The 17590-nt window shown below is 38.5% G+C and overlaps 1 protein-coding gene across 5 annotated transcripts in view; it reads left to right on the top strand.

The window, feature by feature from the left end:
* The first annotated feature begins 234 nt into the window (after nucleotides 1-234).
* Nucleotides 235-17590, top strand: part of LOC101858024 (dynein intermediate chain 3, ciliary) — a 35639-nt gene continuing 18283 nt past the window's right edge. For 4 of the 5 annotated variants that reach the window (XM_005098002.3, XM_005098005.3, XM_005098004.3 and 1 more), the window contains exons 1-10: nucleotides 235-308; nucleotides 3052-3080; nucleotides 3771-3978; nucleotides 5314-5475; nucleotides 8158-8276; nucleotides 10366-10508; nucleotides 12275-12388; nucleotides 13581-13837; nucleotides 15673-15852; nucleotides 16725-16768. In XM_005098002.3, coding sequence (XP_005098059.1) covers nucleotides 3796-3978; nucleotides 5314-5475; nucleotides 8158-8276; nucleotides 10366-10508; nucleotides 12275-12388; nucleotides 13581-13837; nucleotides 15673-15852; nucleotides 16725-16768 — 1202 coding nt within the window. In that variant the 5' untranslated portion in view covers nucleotides 235-308; nucleotides 3052-3080; nucleotides 3771-3795. The remainder of the gene's footprint in view (nucleotides 309-3051; nucleotides 3081-3770; nucleotides 3979-5313; nucleotides 5476-8157; nucleotides 8277-10365; nucleotides 10509-12274; nucleotides 12389-13580; nucleotides 13838-15672; nucleotides 15853-16724; nucleotides 16769-17590) is intronic. The other variant, XM_005098003.3, reaches the window with a different exon arrangement.

Below are 17590 nucleotides of genomic sequence, written 5' to 3' on the forward strand. Positions count from 1 at the left end.
CCCCCCCCCCCCCCACACACACACACACTCACACACACACGCACACACAGACACGGACACACACACCCTATGCAGTCGGTGAGGAAACCAATCTCGCGTCGCCTTGTGACATAGCCCATCACGCGCTACGCGGGAAAACGAGCTACGGCGTGTGGCGCGGACAATGGGACAAAAGCCCAAGTACTTTAGTAGACAATCTTTGGTATACCGGAAGCTCTATATCTCGCCGATTCTCGCAGGAAACGTGATGATTGTTGCTATTAGAAACCAGAGAAGCTTGAGCATTCGACTTGACAGCTACTCATCAGGTAGGAAAATTCATTGTTTATATGTGGCTATTCTTTTTTTGTGAACCTGGGGGTAAGCAGACACAATGAAACTAGCGCTAATATAGAATATTTTTATATTAACGTTGTTCCATTCTCAAGTTGAAAACAAGAAGGCTCAAATAAGGCTTATAAGGCAGGGGATAGTTAGTTAAGTTAAGCGTGTTGGCAAAAGCAAAGCCAAAGGCAAAACCAAAGTTCTCCAACTTGGGATAGTCTCACTATCTTACTAACAACTCCTTGGTAAGACTTTTCAACACAATGGCAAAGGGAACTTAAAATCTAGGGATACTGCTTTGTGAAAGTTGGAAAAGTTTATTATTTTCTGTAGAAATTCCACTTTATTGACCATATTATGCCATATATATTATGATATATTCCATACACAGAGATCTAATCTAATCTAGATCTAGAAGTCTAGATCCTAGAGGATCTAGATCTAGATTTATCTAGCTTGTTCATTTTCGTCTAACCAAGTTTAAAAAAAAATTCTAGCCCATTGAGAAATTTAGTTACCGATGCCCACGATATTTGCCTGGCATTTCTGCAGGCCAGCGACTAAACAAAAATGTTAAAAAGAAAATATCTTGACCCATGCAGTCATTAAAAAAAAATTCTCTTTGTACCCTTATAGTGGCTATAGGCTACTAAAAACCACTCTTTGAATGCATACACAGGATCACTAAAATAAATGACTACAGTAGCATTACAAATTGCTCATTTTGAGACAGGGGCACCACTCTGCCCCCACATAATTTCAGTAGGCCTATTAGATTTAATTCCCCGGCTGTCTAGATGTACGTGCTCCACGTAAGTCTTGAAAAATACTAACCTCGTCTTTTGAATTGTGTTTCTTAGGCGAACGTTAAACAGTGGTGTTGAGAAAAATGTGTCTACTTTTAAATGTTTTAAGTGTGCTGTATCCCCTATTACAGGGTGATCGAAAAAAAACGTAACAACTTTTTTTCTGAATATCTCGCGCAAAAATTGTTCTAGAATGCTGTAATTTGGAACAGACATAATTCATTCAAAAGGAATTTGTTTGATATAAAATCCACGAAGAAGAAACATGTTTTGAAAACAGAAACGGCATTAAAAAAAAGCACCCAAAAATACAAAGTTCACCAATGTTTTAAAATCCTGTAAAGGAAGTCGTGAAAAGATTAATTTACCTTTTTCTTTATTTTCTCTTTGACTTTAAATTTCCATCCCTGTGACATTTAAACAATATTTAATTTCTTTTAAAGAGTTTTAAAAACCTAATGATTTCATTCTGAAATTCCTAGAAGCAGTCCTGCGCATTCCTTCCTTTGGACTCGATACATTTTTAATGCGTCGTTCGAAATGTTCAGTGGCGCCCTTACACAAGGACCTGCTACACCATGAGTTTTTAAAGCCACATACACTGTACATGTTCACTAAGAAATGGCTTCAGAGACAATAGAGTGGGGGTGCCCAATAGACAGCATTTTTTAAGTTGACATATCCCGCGGGGTGAAAATGGGCATTGCACTAAACCAAATGTCATTGAGGAAATGATCCCTCTTTACAAGACAATCGAGGAATCATGAACACATTGCTATGCTCTGATACAAGTCATCTCGGCCTAGCGAAGATGAACATGGTATAGTCGCTGGTTAACATATGCCTGTTGACGTGTTGGAAAGTCCTAGGTGCAGATCGTCTACGGACAGACGTCTCATGGGACTCGGCTTCTGAAATCAGCACTCTGTTGACGTTTAAAAGGCTGCACATGGTGCATGTTCGACCTGAAGTGGTATTTTTTTAAAGAACTTTTTAGTTCTGATTCGCTATAGATCCAAACTGACGGAACTTCTCTACTCATGACGCTAAAGGTCTTGAGGGCACCTAAGCATTCTCTCCATGCCGTGCGCAGAACTTACGAAATGTCAAGGATGGTGGTTTGTGGAGAGGTAATGTTCTCAGCAGGCAAACAAAATTTGGGAAAAATGATATCTGCAGACTTCTGTTTACTTGTTAGACTACAGTAGCTTACAATATGGCACGATGGAGAGCTTGGTTTTGGATGGTGTCCTTTGAGTTCTTTGTAGTTTTACTGCAAATGTTTTGTAGAACAAGATAAAATCAAAAACAGCTCTAGTATATCCTAAATAAAGGCCTCTCAAGGTATTCTTGCCTGATCCCCAGTTGGTACTAGCTAGTCGTTTAATGAGATTAAGTCTCTTCATAGCCTTCTTCCTAAAGTTGTTGGTGTGCTGTTTCAAGTTAAGCTTACTGTCAAGTTGTACTCCAAGATACACTGGGTTATTCTCTTTTTTCAAGTTGGTACCATCTATTTTGACAGGGATTTCTGCATTAGTAAGGTTATAGCTTCTTGTAAAAACAGAGTAGACTGTTTTTTTCACAATTTACTTTCATCTTCTCTTAACGGCAATAGGTTCCTAGAGAATTAATATAATCTTGCAGTCTTCGCCTGCTTATTGTTGTTGAGTCTCCAGTGTGCCAAAGGACCAGGTCATCAACAAAAAGGGCTTTGGGTTGATAAACTTTTGTTTGGCGTACCGTGTGGTGTTGATTGTTTTGTGTGGTTTATACTCTGCAGTTACTTTGTTGTATACGAGTATAATTTACCTTCTACATAATATGTCAGAAGTTTGTATTGTATTTTTCTTTTTAAGTGGTGCCATTTTCATATCTTCTCTGATAACATTTAGTTTTTACAGATTTTTTTTTTTTTTTTCAGGAAAAACAGTGTACATTCATATTCTTTTCGTGAGTACTCATGTTTTCCATTTTTGGTCAATTTTAGCGAGTACATAACCTTTATTTTTGACTTAAATACTTGATTTAAGTGTAGGAACCAGCAACCAAACTGGGAACCATCTGCTACAAGCCTATCCAATGCTCAAGGCACTTAAAAGAAAATATTGGCCCAACCCTTGGCAGAGAGACCCAAAACACTATGGGTGCCTGGAGGATCTGCGGCAAACAGCAGCTTTCACGCTAGAGACTGGAATTTCCATTTAGAGATGAGCAGGAAGAAAGTGTAGGAAACTGTGATAATTACAACTTCTTTCACTTTTTTTCCTTCAATTTATAGTAGCCTATTCATTAGTGGCTTGCTTCCCTGTTGTCAGCATGGAGATGGAGGTGATACAAACAAATAAAGTAAGAGACTACCTACAAGTATACACATCCCTGAAAGATTCAAAGAATAGCTTTGATAGTGATAAAGAGATGTGTCAAGAGAATAGACTGAACAGGGTGCAAGAAATACTTATGATGATATTACTCTCTTGTTATTGTTATATTGTTATGAAAACATGCAATTTGAAAAATCAATTATATAGCTCTTTGTAACACATTTTCACATTTTTCACTTCAACTATTATCACACACAGACAAAGAAGGTACGATTTTGTCTTCAGTTAGTTTGTATCCACTGTTTGTTTGTTTTTTCAGATGAGGTCTTAGGAAAAAAGTCACAATGGAGATTGTATACGTATATACGAAAAAGAGGTCCGAGTTCGGACGACAATGCAACTTTACAGACAGACCTGCTGAACTGCATGTGGACATCCTCCCTGATGACTCTGCTATGGAAGAGTTTATCGAGAGGGATCCAGTGGATATTGGCATTCAGTGTGTTCAGGAAATGTCAGAGCATGATGTGAGAATATCTTATAATTTGTTATCACTTTTTGAAGACAAAATCAATAAAGATTTTATTTCTTTTTTCCCTTTGTATTTCCTTTCAGCTTTCTATTCTTTCTCAGTGTCTTTTCTTCTCTCTTTTGACAAGACTTTTTCTTAGCACTTTTTACTTAATTTGGACTAAAGTAACTGGAAATGGAATTTAAAAAGACATTTTTTATAAACTGGGTGAGTAACATTGTTTGGTTTGTGAGTACAAACAGATTTAGAGAGGGTGAAGAACACAGCCACATGAAATGGCTCTTTGTTTTATTTTTGTCTCCAGTACATTGTAACCAAAAAGTGACTACTGGATAAAAGAAAAATACTGTCTAAATCCCGATATGTTAAGTAATAGTTATAACAGGTATTGTGTAATCTACATCATTCCACATTTCCCCATGTAGTAATTGTCCCAGTGGTTGATATGTTCATTTGATAGATCTCTGTAATTTTCACTTGTTCACAACACTTAATTTAAAGTTCTCAAGACTTGGATTTGAATTTAGGGCACAGAGCTAAATATAGGTCATACAGTCACTGAATAACAGTTCTAGTCTCTTTCATGTTCTGATTTTTCTACCATATTGGCTAACAGGTGGTGTGTCCGTTGGGGGCTGCTGATGTTTGAATAGACTCCCGAGCCGAGCATGGCTTCACGTATAAGGTTGTCATGAGTCATATTGTAAACGGTGTATTGCCCCCAGGTTGTGGTGTTATGTTGTGATAGGCTTTGGGGTAGCCATGAGATGGCTCCTGTTGTGGCAAACGTTGTGCCCTGTTTCAATGGTCACTTTGTAGGAAGGCGGATTGGGATGTCTGTTGAAAGCGATGCCTGGTTGGCCTTGGTCTTGAATGTGGACAGAATCACTAGGGCAAAATTCTGGAACAGATTTAGCACCGTGTCTCTTGTTGTAATGATGCTGCATGGTTTCTTTACTTTTTTCCTCCCTTTGACAAACAGAGGGGAGACCGACAGGACTTGGTTGTATGTTGTCCTGTAAGATGGGAATTTGGGTTTTAAGTTTCCTTCCCATGAGAAGGTCATTTGAGACATGCCCATTTTGTAATGGGGTAGCCTGGCAGAGTTGTTTGGTTTGTGAATACAAACGGTGTGATTTAAAGCAATTTGTGTAATGCTGTTTTCCACAATTCATTATTATTATTATAAATTTATGTGTCATGATGTCTTTTCAGTATCATTTTTAAAAAGTATTTGCTTTTGTTACAGTACACTTTATACCCTAGGGTTATGAATTACGAACTTTTCAGACCTGCCCTATATTCATTTTGGGATAACTTCTTTATTCAGGCCAACACAGAGAGATTTGAAACTGGTGCCAGGGGAATCAACCATACAGAGGGTGGATGGCCAAAAGACATCAATCCCAATGAAGTGGAGCAGGTCACACGTTACAGGAAGAAAGTTGAGAAAGATGAAATGTACATTGGCGCTGTCATGCAGCTGGGCTCTGTAAGGACACTTTTGAAAATCTTTTCTTTCCCTTTAATCATTGTACATTGTTACTTTCTTATTTTTTTTTTGTACTTCATGTTCATAATCACATATTTGGTGTTCTTATGACTGTATTTGTGTATTTCCGGAAGTAGTTTAGAGAAATGTTGACGAAGACTAGAGAGAATTGAATTGAACTTCATTTGTTGTGCTATTTGCCGTTCACAATATATAAAACACAACATATACAAACAATATTCATATGAGTATGAATAAAAAATATACAAAACATGTTAAGCTTTAAGCTCTCTGTTCTGTTCTAGTATGCTTTTGGTCTAGAAAGCACAACATAAAGGAATTTTACCAACTGTTTTAGAATAGACACTATGCCCAAGTATTATAAACAAAGTGTTAGCATTTCGTTTTGTAAAGATTTTTAAAGGAATATGTGAGGCATCATGGTGAAATCAAGTACTCATCAAAATAATGAAATTGAAGAAACCAGCATTTTCCCACATGTTTGGCAATTTTTATTGAATTTTAAATTTTGGCTCCACGTCTTGTATGTCTATTTAAAAACACATTGCTGTGTGGATTTTATTGAAAATCGTTGATTAAAAGCACACAAAATATTAATTTACAGTTTCTGAGGAATCTTACGCTTTGAAAGTCACCAATCTTTGGTGGCCATTTTCTCAATAATTTTCCTGAAACCAGGCAACCATTACCTTCTTCAATCCCAAATTTCTTGACTGGCATTTTAAAAAAAATTGAAAGCAAGACAAACTAACATTCTTCAAGATGATACCCATAACTCTATGTGCCCAAAAACTTGCAAGTGCCTGATTCCACCACGCCGTGACACATACTTTTTGCATAAATCCTAATAAATAGTACAAGCATTATGTGAAATTTGTCCTTAATGTTTCAATTTTTTCTTCCTTCAGATCAGACATTTCTCTAGCTGTGTAAATTTTTTCTTAGTTCTTTCTTTGGGGGCTCTTGTTGTCTAGAGGTTACGGTGTTCAGCTCTCATTCATTAGGTCCCATGTTTGAAACCTGACAGCGGTGGAAAAATTTCTTCGCTAAAATTTTCTCTTTTCACTCTCTTTTCCTGCTCTCTAACCATGTTCTGTCTTCTGTTTTGTCCCCACTTTTTGCTCCTTCCCTCCCTTTGCTCTCTCCTCTTGGCCCCTGACTCTTTCTGTAAGCCTTTCTACTGCTACTCCTTCTTACTGCTGTCTTTCAGCGACACCCCTGATCTTAGGGTAGGTAAGAGGTAAAATCTAACACTTAGCCTTTTTGGATAAAAGCAAAAAATCTTGGAGATCCTGTGCGCAAGCTGCACACATTAAAGATTCCTTGGTGGTCCAAAATCTATAAGAGTAGGCTTTGGGCACCACCCGGGCAAAATTCAAAATTAATTCCCACCAAACTGAAAATGTTTAAGGGAAGACACGTGTGGGTGAGGCTGGGGGTGGGTTTGGGATAAATTTGGGTCAAACTATCGAAAATTAAAAGTTGTGGTTTTTTACTTCTTTGATTACCCTACTATTGACGTTTCATATTTGTATCCATTGAAAAGTGTTTTTATAATGTTCTTGAAGCCACATTTGCCTTTAGGGTGTTCCAAAAATTACACTGAGAGTGTACAGTTTGCCACAATAATTACGTTTATCCCCACAAAACATACAGGTAATTTTGATTTCCTGTTATTTGAACATAGAAAAGCTTAGGCTTTGAAGATTACAATTATCGAAGGGTTTCTTCGGTACTAACAGAAATGAGTGACTACTCGGAAAGGGAATCCCCCTATGCAAATGCACTTTCTTTGTTTTGATTGGGTTGAGTGTCCATGTGGTTGGCCTCATTTTTTCCCGTGCTCATTTGCAATCCTGAAGTTGTTGTTCGCCTGGCTATCAAAGTTCTTTCACACATTTAGAGTAAGTGTCACAGGCATATATATGCTAAGTTTCAATACAGGTGTTTACATTCATTTTAATGTCATTGCATTAAAGTTTTTCTGAACCAATGAAAAAATTACCAACACTACTACCGTACTGAGATATCAAAATGTAGGCACCCTTTAAATCGCCCTTACACACGCCATTTAATCCAGCAAGGTCAAAATCCACTCTTTACCTTTAGCAGGTACATACATCCTCTCCCTCTCTCTCTATAAGGTTTTTTTCCCAAAAAAACTTGTGCAACTTCGTCTTCTGACTCTCTGCTGTGAGAGAGAGAGAGAGAGAGAGAGAGAGAGAGAGAGAGAGAGAGAGAGAGAGAAAGAGACAGAGAGAGAGAGAGAGAGACAGAGAGAGAGAGAGAGAGAGAGAGAGAGAGAGAGTATATGGATAGATACCAGGCTTATTGGATATTGAGATATAAACTTGAAAGTAGGCTCGTGTAATTTTCAAGAAAAAAGAGAGTAGACGTTTTGACACAAAGAATGGGTTCTCAGCTTTTTGCTTTTAGCAGCCAAAGAATACTTTTGGTTGTCAGATAAAAGGATGCCCCCAATATAATATTTATAGCATCGTCTGATGATTTTACAGCCAATGAAAATCTGAGAAATTGTGAAAGACAGCAAGTTTTTTTTTTTTCTTCACACAAATTTTGAGGTTCAGTGTTATACTTTTTGCTCTCTATGTGACATGGTTTGTGAAACTGATTCTAGTCATACATGTGATTTTCTTTAAGGTCATGGAACACTGCATCAAGCAGAACAATGCTATTGACATCTATGAAGAATATTTTGAAGATGTGGATGTTGAGTCCATTGATGAAGCTGCTTCTGCCAAAACCATCAATGTCTTCAGGTGAAAAACAATAATATTTTGTTATACTATTAGTGGTATCCTTTCATTATATGCCATAGTTTGTAATCTGTTGTTGAAGTCTTTGCTGTTCTTTCCCACTTTTTTTTCTGCCCATCTATTTTATTTATTAGAGTGCAGGGTCACTTTCTTCTCATACAAAAAAAAGGGTTCTACCAAAGGACGGACTCTCCTGCTGCTAATGACTGGAATGTTAAAAGTTTAGCCAACTGATCTATACAATGACATGTTGCAGTCACACACCTTTCCGGAGTCCTGGCGACTTGCCACTGTCATTCAAATTCCAGAACCAAAGAAAGACCACATACACCCATCTTACTACAGACCAAAGGCCTTCATGAGCTGTCTATGCAAACTTAAAGAAGAAATGATCTACAGATGACTCGTGTGGTTTCTGGAGACAACGAGCTCACTGAGCAATCTTCAGTACAAATTCAGGAAAACTCAATCCATTCTTGATTACCTGGTCCACCTGGAGACTTCAATACTCGTACATGAGACCTTTCCCGAAAGAGCTCGTCTTTTTCAACCAAGAGAAACTTTTCAACATAACCTGGAACTACGGACTTCTTAGAAACCTACTTGCTCTCAGCCTTTTTAGTCTCCTCCCTGTCTTCATTGGCAATTTTCTTAAGAATCTTTCCTTCCAGGTTTGTGTTGGATCCTCCCTTTCAGACCCCCACCAACAGGAAGAAGGTGTTCCCTATGCAAACATCCTTTCTCCTCTCCTCTTGGAAATTACAATAAATTTCATAATTCAGGCACTCCAAAACAACATAGACAGCTCATTATACGTTGACGGCTTTCTAATATGCTGGCAATCTAAAATTCGTCAACTAAGATCTATAGAAAGACAGCTGCAAACGCAAAGTGGGCTAATGAAAATGGTTTAAAGTTTTACCTTTTATCACTTTGCAGTCACATCTCGCCGATCAGCTATGTTTACCACCCAGTTTCTTTGGATTTTCCCAAAAATGACTTTGCGTTTGATGGCAAAGAATTTTACTATATTACGAGCTTTGTGATGGCAAAGTGTTAACGCGAGGAGTGACCCTTGAGGACCATTTTCTATGTTTGTTGCCCGAGATCAAATCAAGTTAGGCATAGTAAAATCTTTTGATACGCAATGTTATTTTGGTATAGCTACTGCGGTTGCTATGGAAACGGCCACCATCTTGAAAATAAACAATGAATTTCAAATCCCTAAGGCTTTCTTATTTACTGACCTAATTTGACCTTGGTGAGAGTATACCTGAACTAGACCCTATCAGCGTAACATTGAGTTTTTTTCAATAAGTGCAAAAGAAAAAAAAAAGATAATTTTCCCAAAGTGTAAAATAACTTTTCTAAATTTCGATTGCATAATGCCTTGCCAATGGAAAAGTATAATTTTTTTCTCGCAAATATCTCTCTGTTACATTGATGGCAGCCTTGCCATCTATGTTTCCTGAAAGTTTCACGTCGAAAGGATGAAAACTGAGGAAGGAGTAGGGAAAATACTGCAAAAAATGACATTTTGCGAAAAACGACAATTATTGTAAAAATTCACTATATTAACCCAGAGTTTCTCAATTTCTCCACACTTTGTTTTGCCTCCATGAAGCTCACTGTCACAGTTATCTGCTCATGGTCTTCACTGTTTGTTTGAAAAGTAGAAACTTCCTTCACTTGCTCTGCAAAATCAGCATCGGAAAGCACTGCTGATGTTTGTACACTAGTGTCAATGTCCGTAAATTGAAAGGCTGTCTGGCATGGCAGTTGGGCAACTCATAGAGATAAACTGGTTCGTTACTTCAGTTGTAACTAAACAGGAAAAAGACTTGTTGGGCAAGAAAATTGGTTCCTTACAGCCGTCAGTTCATTATTGTATGTTTGCTAAATGCGTCAAAATATAAGTGACACAAAGAGAGAAAAATACGGGGCAAAGAAATGTGTTCTTGATTTCCGTCAGTTCTTTACAAGAGTGTTCCTTATAGGTGTGCTCTACTGTATACGTTACTTACATATTGATATGTTGTCTTTACTTGAAAGAACTGACTGACATTTTTATGCTTTTAAACTATTTTTTCAGAGATCCCAATGAAATAAAACGCACAGCCACTCATATTTCTTGGTTCCCGGATGGCCCAAGAAAGCTTGCTGTGGCCTATTGCAACCTTCAATTCCAAAGTACTTCCCCTGAAACAAGCATGGACTCTTACATCTGGGACGTTGGTATGAATGTCTGAAAAGCTTTACTATAATTCTGTTCTTACTCATTTGAGATTAAGAGAATCCCTCAAGAGACTGTAAGTCTGAAAGGCCAGACTGTCATAAAGGTATCACTTTGATCTTGCTGCATTGGGCAGGTGATCATTTTATGAAATTACTTGTGGCAACACTTTTCATACTTGTAGGATGGAGTTCTTAAAGTTTACTGAAACAATGCATTTTGCTTATGAGCATGATGGAAAATGTGAAAATTCAGTCTCACCACAGCGCTCGTCTGGCAGTGTGTTGCCCGGACCCTGACCCCAAAGTCACACTGACCTTGTGGAACGTGTGCTCACAAACTAAAGTATCCCGAAGGTGATGCGGTGACGCACACACACATACAAACAAAAAAAATATAAGTGTAGCCAGCTATAAGGCTGTTCTGGGCACCTCGACCATTAGCTGTGTGGAGAAGCCGATTTTTAAGTTCTGAGAGCGCAAGGCGCTTAAGCAGCAGTTACTTCTTTAGAAAGAGTGTCTTTTTTGTTTGTTTCTTTCATATCAGTGACATGTTTAAGAGATAATATTGTATGCTTTCTTTTGGGTGAAGCAAAACTTGTGTATCGGCAATTTGGCAACTGCCACAGCCGACAAAACACGGTCACTCACACACTGGGTCCCAAAGCTATGTTCTCAGTACAGGGCTATAAATAGTCAAGTGGTCAATGGACCCAAGGGGGGAATAAGAAAGGAAAGGATTTTAACAGAAAATTGGTAAAATTTATAATATTCATTTTAACCTAGTGGTTTGCGCGTAGACTTTGCTAATTTTGAGGTGCTTATTACCAATATATTACATTAGACTTTTAATCTGAACTCAAAATTAGAATTTTTTTAAAGCTCCGGCTGGGCCTATGGCTGATGAGTCACCACCCAGCCCGGCTAAAATGCTGTAAACGGCCTTCCGACTGACACATCTTTTGTTGGGATGTGTTGTGTCATGTCTGTTGACACAGCCAAATGAAATTTTCACTGATTTCTTAGGAAAAAAACGGTGTTCCATTTCAAGTACTGACTTTCTGAGAGACGGACGGGAACGGGTCGGTTGGTTTCCATTCCAGTGGACATGAACCCTAAGCGTGGGTTATAGAAAATATTTTGATCTGGAAATTTTTAGATGAGTATTCCCTTTTGTGTTGTTCTTCTGACTTTGAACCGTATCCGCGACCAGTTCAAACGCCCGTGAGTTAACATGACCGGACATCCTTGGGTGAAGAGTTCACGGCTCTCACCCGTGTAGAGCTTGTAACCAAGATAGCCGATATTGGGCAGAATGTGACGCAGTGATGTGTGTGTATGTGTGTGTGTATGTGTGTGTATGTGTGTGTGTGTGTGTGTGTGTGTGTGTGTGTGTGTGTGTGTGTGTGTGTGTGTGTGTGTGTGTGTGTGTGTGTGTGTGTGTGTGTGTGTGTGTGTGTGTGTGTGTGTGTGTGTGTGTGTTCATTTCACTTTCGCCATTACTATGTGAATGACCAGGTAACTAAAAATATGAAGGCTCCTTTGTCTCTACTTTCTTCTCTGCCCCCCCCCCCCCCCCTCTCTTCTCTCTCTCTCCCACCCCCTCTCTACCTTTGTGTTTCTTTCTTTTTCACTCTTTTTTCACCCTCCTCCCTCACCCAAAAATTAGGTACTTTCAAGTAGCATTCATTCTCTTGCTCACATTAACGTAGACAATGTTGGTAAAAATAAACAAAGTGTCACACATTATACTTTCTTCCCAACAACAGAGAACCCGAACAAACCTGAGATGACTCTGAAACCAGTGTCTCCTCTTGTGTGCCTTGAATACAACCCTAAAGACTCTCATGTACTTCTTGGAGGATGCTACAATGGACAGATCGGTTGGTTTGAAGCTATAGTTTCCCAAATTTCTATATTGTTGAAGATGTATAAGAACATGAAGTAGTCAAAACCTGCTTTTCATGTTATAGTCAATGTTCACTTTTTTTACTGTGATATCCACATTCCCTTTTTTTAGGATCCAGCGTGTTCAAGAACTTTTGGTATCAAGCTTGCTCCTTTTTACTAGATCATTAGCATATCTGACTTCTGTACTTGCAAGATGATGAAGTGTGCAGTATTTCTGGGGTTTGCAAGTACAGCTGCATGATATTTTGTTAACTCCTTTTGTCTAGAAAATTTATTTCCGTGCCTGGACAGAATTTAATTTTGGTCCGTCAAAATGGAGCCACATACATAAATAGCTATGTAATTTCTCATCAAATTAAGGTACAACAGTGTTTCATACTTCATAAGAAGGGGAAATGAATGTGAAATCAGAATAAGTAAACTGCTGGGCCAAACCGTCAACCAAATTGTAATACATGGTGATAATACAAACTGGTATGAAAACGAACAGCGCCAAAAATATATGAAATTTATGAATCACCAGCAAAATAAGACTATGAATTACTAAGGAACTGTTTTTTATGTGTGCTTTGTTCTATCTACATTCTCTTCTAAATGTGCATGTCACTTTTTATAGTTAAAAAAAGAATAATTATACGCAAAGTAACAGCTGTATTTCTGTGTACAATCAGCTGAGCGAGGGAATTGTTACCATACAGCCACAAACTGGAACAATACCCGATTGAAAAATACCAGTCATACTTTGAAAGTACCGAGTTATTTTCGTTGTTTTGGGAGTAAATTATCGTATTCTACATGGCAAAATGTGACTTCCTCACCAGCAAAGACACTTTTTCGAACTGAAATTGTGAGCATATAAAATACCCCTTTTTAGCTGCATTTTGAGCGCTTAATTTTATTGTTCTATTTCTGTACTCTCGATTTTTTTTCTTTTGTCAGTCAATATGTCTATCTTGCTATTTGCGTGCTGTGAATGGCCATTATCACTGGTGCCACTGGTAGGTCTCGTTTCTTTTTTTTCCCTCTGTTGTTTCTATCTGTTTTATACTAAATGGCCATTTTTGGATCGATGTACTTCTCTTTCGTTAAATAAATGTACAATTTTGCTGACTTGCCAATTTTTTGACAAAGCTTGCTCATTCCTAAATCTAAATTTTTCCTCAGCCTACTGGGACACAAGGAAGGGCTCACAGCCTGTTGAGCTAACCCCCATTGAACAGTCCCACAGAGATCCTGCCTACAAAACCGTGTGGATAGGCTCAAAGACAGGAACAGAATGCTTTTCCACATCTACAGACGGACAAGTGCTTTGGTGGGACATCAGAAAACTAGGAGAGCCAACAGACAAGTTGTACCTGGACAAGAAACAAGAATTTCACAATGCACAAGGGGCCTACTGCTTAGAATTTGAGCAAACAATGGTAAGTTAGCTTCTTATGATTTGATTACAGCACAACAACAAAAAAGATGACATTACTTTTACAAACATACAAAATACAAATACTGAATAGTTTTTAAAATCTTTTATTTACGAAGGCTGTAAAAATTCTAAACAAATGAAGATGTTACACGGCGTACAGACACCGCTCTTTTAGTTGGCTCGGTGATGGAGTGACCGGGTCACAGTTGGCCTGGTCACACACAGCTCACTACCCGACCTCCCGCAACCTGCGTCGGTAGCCGGTGAAATGAATTTTTCAACTCTTGTTTTATCAGCTTACGCAAACAAACAGTATCGTACGTGCGCACAAGTTTGTTCTTTAGAGAAAGTAACTAAACCCTTTAATTGGTACGAAGAAGCAATACCATGGCTGCTCACATTTTGGAGTTAGATGCTCTTAAAGTGTATGTCTATATAGTTAGTTGAAACACCAAACGTACTTGAGTGGCTAATAACATATTAGCATACGGATTTACAAAACTGCTACATAAGACAGGAAAATGTGTTTAAAAACTGACTCACTCAAAATTGTGTCCCCAGCACTAACATGGAAAAACGCTTCCCTTAATTCATGGCTTTTTGTATCCAATGAAATGTGTATCCTCCTAAATAATAATACACTGACGTATCTTCAATATACAGCAGCAATTTCTTTTCACAAAATGGACATGTACAGAATATAAGTATGGTTACAATTGTTCTTTCTAAACATCCCCAGCAGCATACAATGAGGGTGCTATTTGCAGGGAAATGTGACACAAAAATAAAACGCATCGGGAGCAGGAATTCACATTTATGTTATTGTCAAAGGCACACCATATGTTCCTATTTGCTTTAACAGCTTTTTTTTAGGCTTGAATTGATTAACCATACCTTGTCTTCTTTTGAAAGTTGAAATCGTGGTAAAACACTTGACACAAATGTTAGCGGAATATGACTGTTCATCTTCATTCCTCACATCAATCCCATAAATCAAGAGCATATCTCCTGCCATTGTCTTACATGATCGGGGCTTTCTGTACTTTTTTTTTGTTCAGCAATTAAATTCAAACGCCCACAGACCCGACAAAGTTCATTCAGAGACTGTCTATTGCTCTCAAATGTGTGATGTTTTTACTTAGGAACACTATTCACTAACTCATTGCCAGTCAATGCAAAGTGCTGGAAAAACGAAATCCTCATCATTAGAAAATATGATTTGATGACTATTACACTGCTCAAACAGAAATGAACACAATCGACTCATTCTGGAATGATTTGTAATTAAATTTGAAGAGATCACATTCTCAATGGCACTTTCGATCACTTTACACTTACAATTTAAAACTGTTATTATTTCCAAATGAATCAATGAAAACTGGTGAAACTTTCACAAGATATGAAGAAGACGTAGATTGATGAAGAACTTGGTCCAGGGGGTAGAGTGAGCATCCTTTTACGGCTCATGAAATTAGGGGAAGAAACGAGTTCTGATAAGGACAAGATAGGATTGCGCTGTGCACGAGTTGACCCCGATCTATCCCCGACCTGACGCATGAAATTGCTGGTCACCTGCCGGTGATTTATGGCCTAGCGTGGGGGGCCCGGACAAACTAAAAGATCGCTGAGATGGAATATTGGATGCCGTGGTTAATGTAGCATGTGTTATTCCCACTTTTGAAGGCATCCTTTTGATATATTTTTCTGTTTTACTATGGATACATTTTTGTGTTACTGGTCTGTTTATGTCTCTTTCAAATCATGAATGTCTATTTCAAGTTGTGAATATTTATTGAGTATATGAAACATATGTTGCTAATTTTTTTTTGTCCCTAGCCGACTAAATTCATGGTCGGTACAGAGCAAGGAAGCATCATCTCCTGCAACAGGAAAGCAAAGACACCAAATGACAAAATTGCAGCCTTTTTCAATGGACACATTGGGCCTGTGTACTCACTCCAACGAAACCCCCATTTCACAAAGAACTTCCTCAGTGTTGGTGACTGGTGTGCCCGGGTAAGCAACTAAAACTAGCAAAATGAGCAAGGCAAGCTAATGAAGTTGTGAAATTTATCATGGATTTTTAAAGTAAAGACTGTAAATATTTCCAAATTGTACTTTTGGATCAGGGTTTACTCAGTTTATTTAAGAGTATTTTCCCCCAGGGTTGCAGTGTTTTATTGTCTGTATTAATTTTGATAAACATATCCGCAGGTTGCTCTATTTCTTTGTAGGCTCGGTGGTTGGGGGTATTTTTTTTTGTCAGATTGCAAAAACATATACAGTATAACACGGGTCGGTAGAACACAGAAGACTCGAAATCTAGCATCCGTCAAACTGTGCCTGCGGTCACTTTATTTTTTTTCTTTACCTTTGTAAGATATCCCTCAAATTACAGACCCCTCAAACTACTGAGGCGGGTCCTGATGAATTAGAGCCATGCGTGTTATACTGTATATGCTTTCTTCTCTTTGCATGCACAGGGAATCTTTGGTTTATTTTTGTACCTTATCCAAGTCAGGATCTTGAAAGTTGTGCAAATGGAAATACTCGTACTCAGAAAATTTCATTGGGACTGAAACCTAATTGTGCAAAATCCTATTCATTGCTTGAATTGCCATGTCATTTAGGTTGTGTTGTCATCTTTAGTAACAATGCTCTCTGTTTAGTATCTATATATTTTTCTGTCTTCTCCTATTTCTTCTCCATGTTTTCCTCCTGTTACTTATTCTCCTTTCCCTTCCTTCCTTTCCTGTTGCCATTGTCCCTTTCCCCCTCTCTTTGTCCTCTTCACACCCTCTTTTTTTCCCCCTCCCCTCTCCTTCCCCATCTCCATAACCTATCACCCTTTAAAAAAAATTCTATTTCACTTTCATTTTTTCCTTCAGATCTGGTCTGAGGACATCAGAGAATCTTCCATCATGTGGACCAAGTAAGTTTATTTTCTCATATATCTATCTGAGCTTGCCTCTTAAGTCATTTAGAAGTGTATGGTGGAAAGGTGGAAAGGCACTTCGAAACTTGAGATGTCATTGACGCTACTCTTTATGTCGCAATACACATGATAGCTTTTTTGTTTGTACCCACTATTTTAAAGAAATTTCTTTTTTTCTTTCTGCTTTTGTCTACCTCTTTTTTGAGACATTGTCTTAAGATAAGAATAATTCTCTTTTTCTTCTTCTTTGTTGTGCCCAAGGACCTTAGAACAAATATGGGCTGTCCTCTCTCTCTTCGCGGTGCCGCGGCATGGCAAGGTAAAGAGTAAAGTTGGCTGCCAACTATGGGCAGATCTCTGCGAAGTGCAATTTTTCTCATTATAGAAATTTATAGGGCTGGGCTATTATGTTGGCGGTTGGGGGTGGGGGGAATGCGCACAAGGGAGAGGGGAAAGGGGGATGAGGCTATGTTGAGAGATATGTGTGTGCTCAAATGGCAGCCTACAAGCCTGCATTTGTTGGTGTGCGGTTGGAGGGTGTCAGTTGGAGGGCGTCAGTTGGAGGGCGTCAGTTGGAGGGCCTTGGCTTACTTGATGTCCTGTCTGGATCGCTGTTTCCAGATTAACCTGTCAGTTACCTTGCTGATATGAACATATAATTTTGTAATATATATTTGTGGTGTGCTTCTCTTTTTGCTTGGTATCGTCGGAGATGGACGTTAAACTAAGAGGTCCCGCCCCTTAAAATAGGCTCGAACCCCCGGACCTGCAATCTCACGATTACGAATCGGGTAGCCTAACCACTAGGCTAGGCCGCCG

This window comes from Aplysia californica, unplaced genomic scaffold (assembly GCF_000002075.1).
Source record: "Aplysia californica isolate F4 #8 unplaced genomic scaffold, AplCal3.0 scaffold00170, whole genome shotgun sequence".
Taxonomy (NCBI): domain Eukaryota; kingdom Metazoa; phylum Mollusca; class Gastropoda; order Aplysiida; family Aplysiidae; genus Aplysia; species Aplysia californica.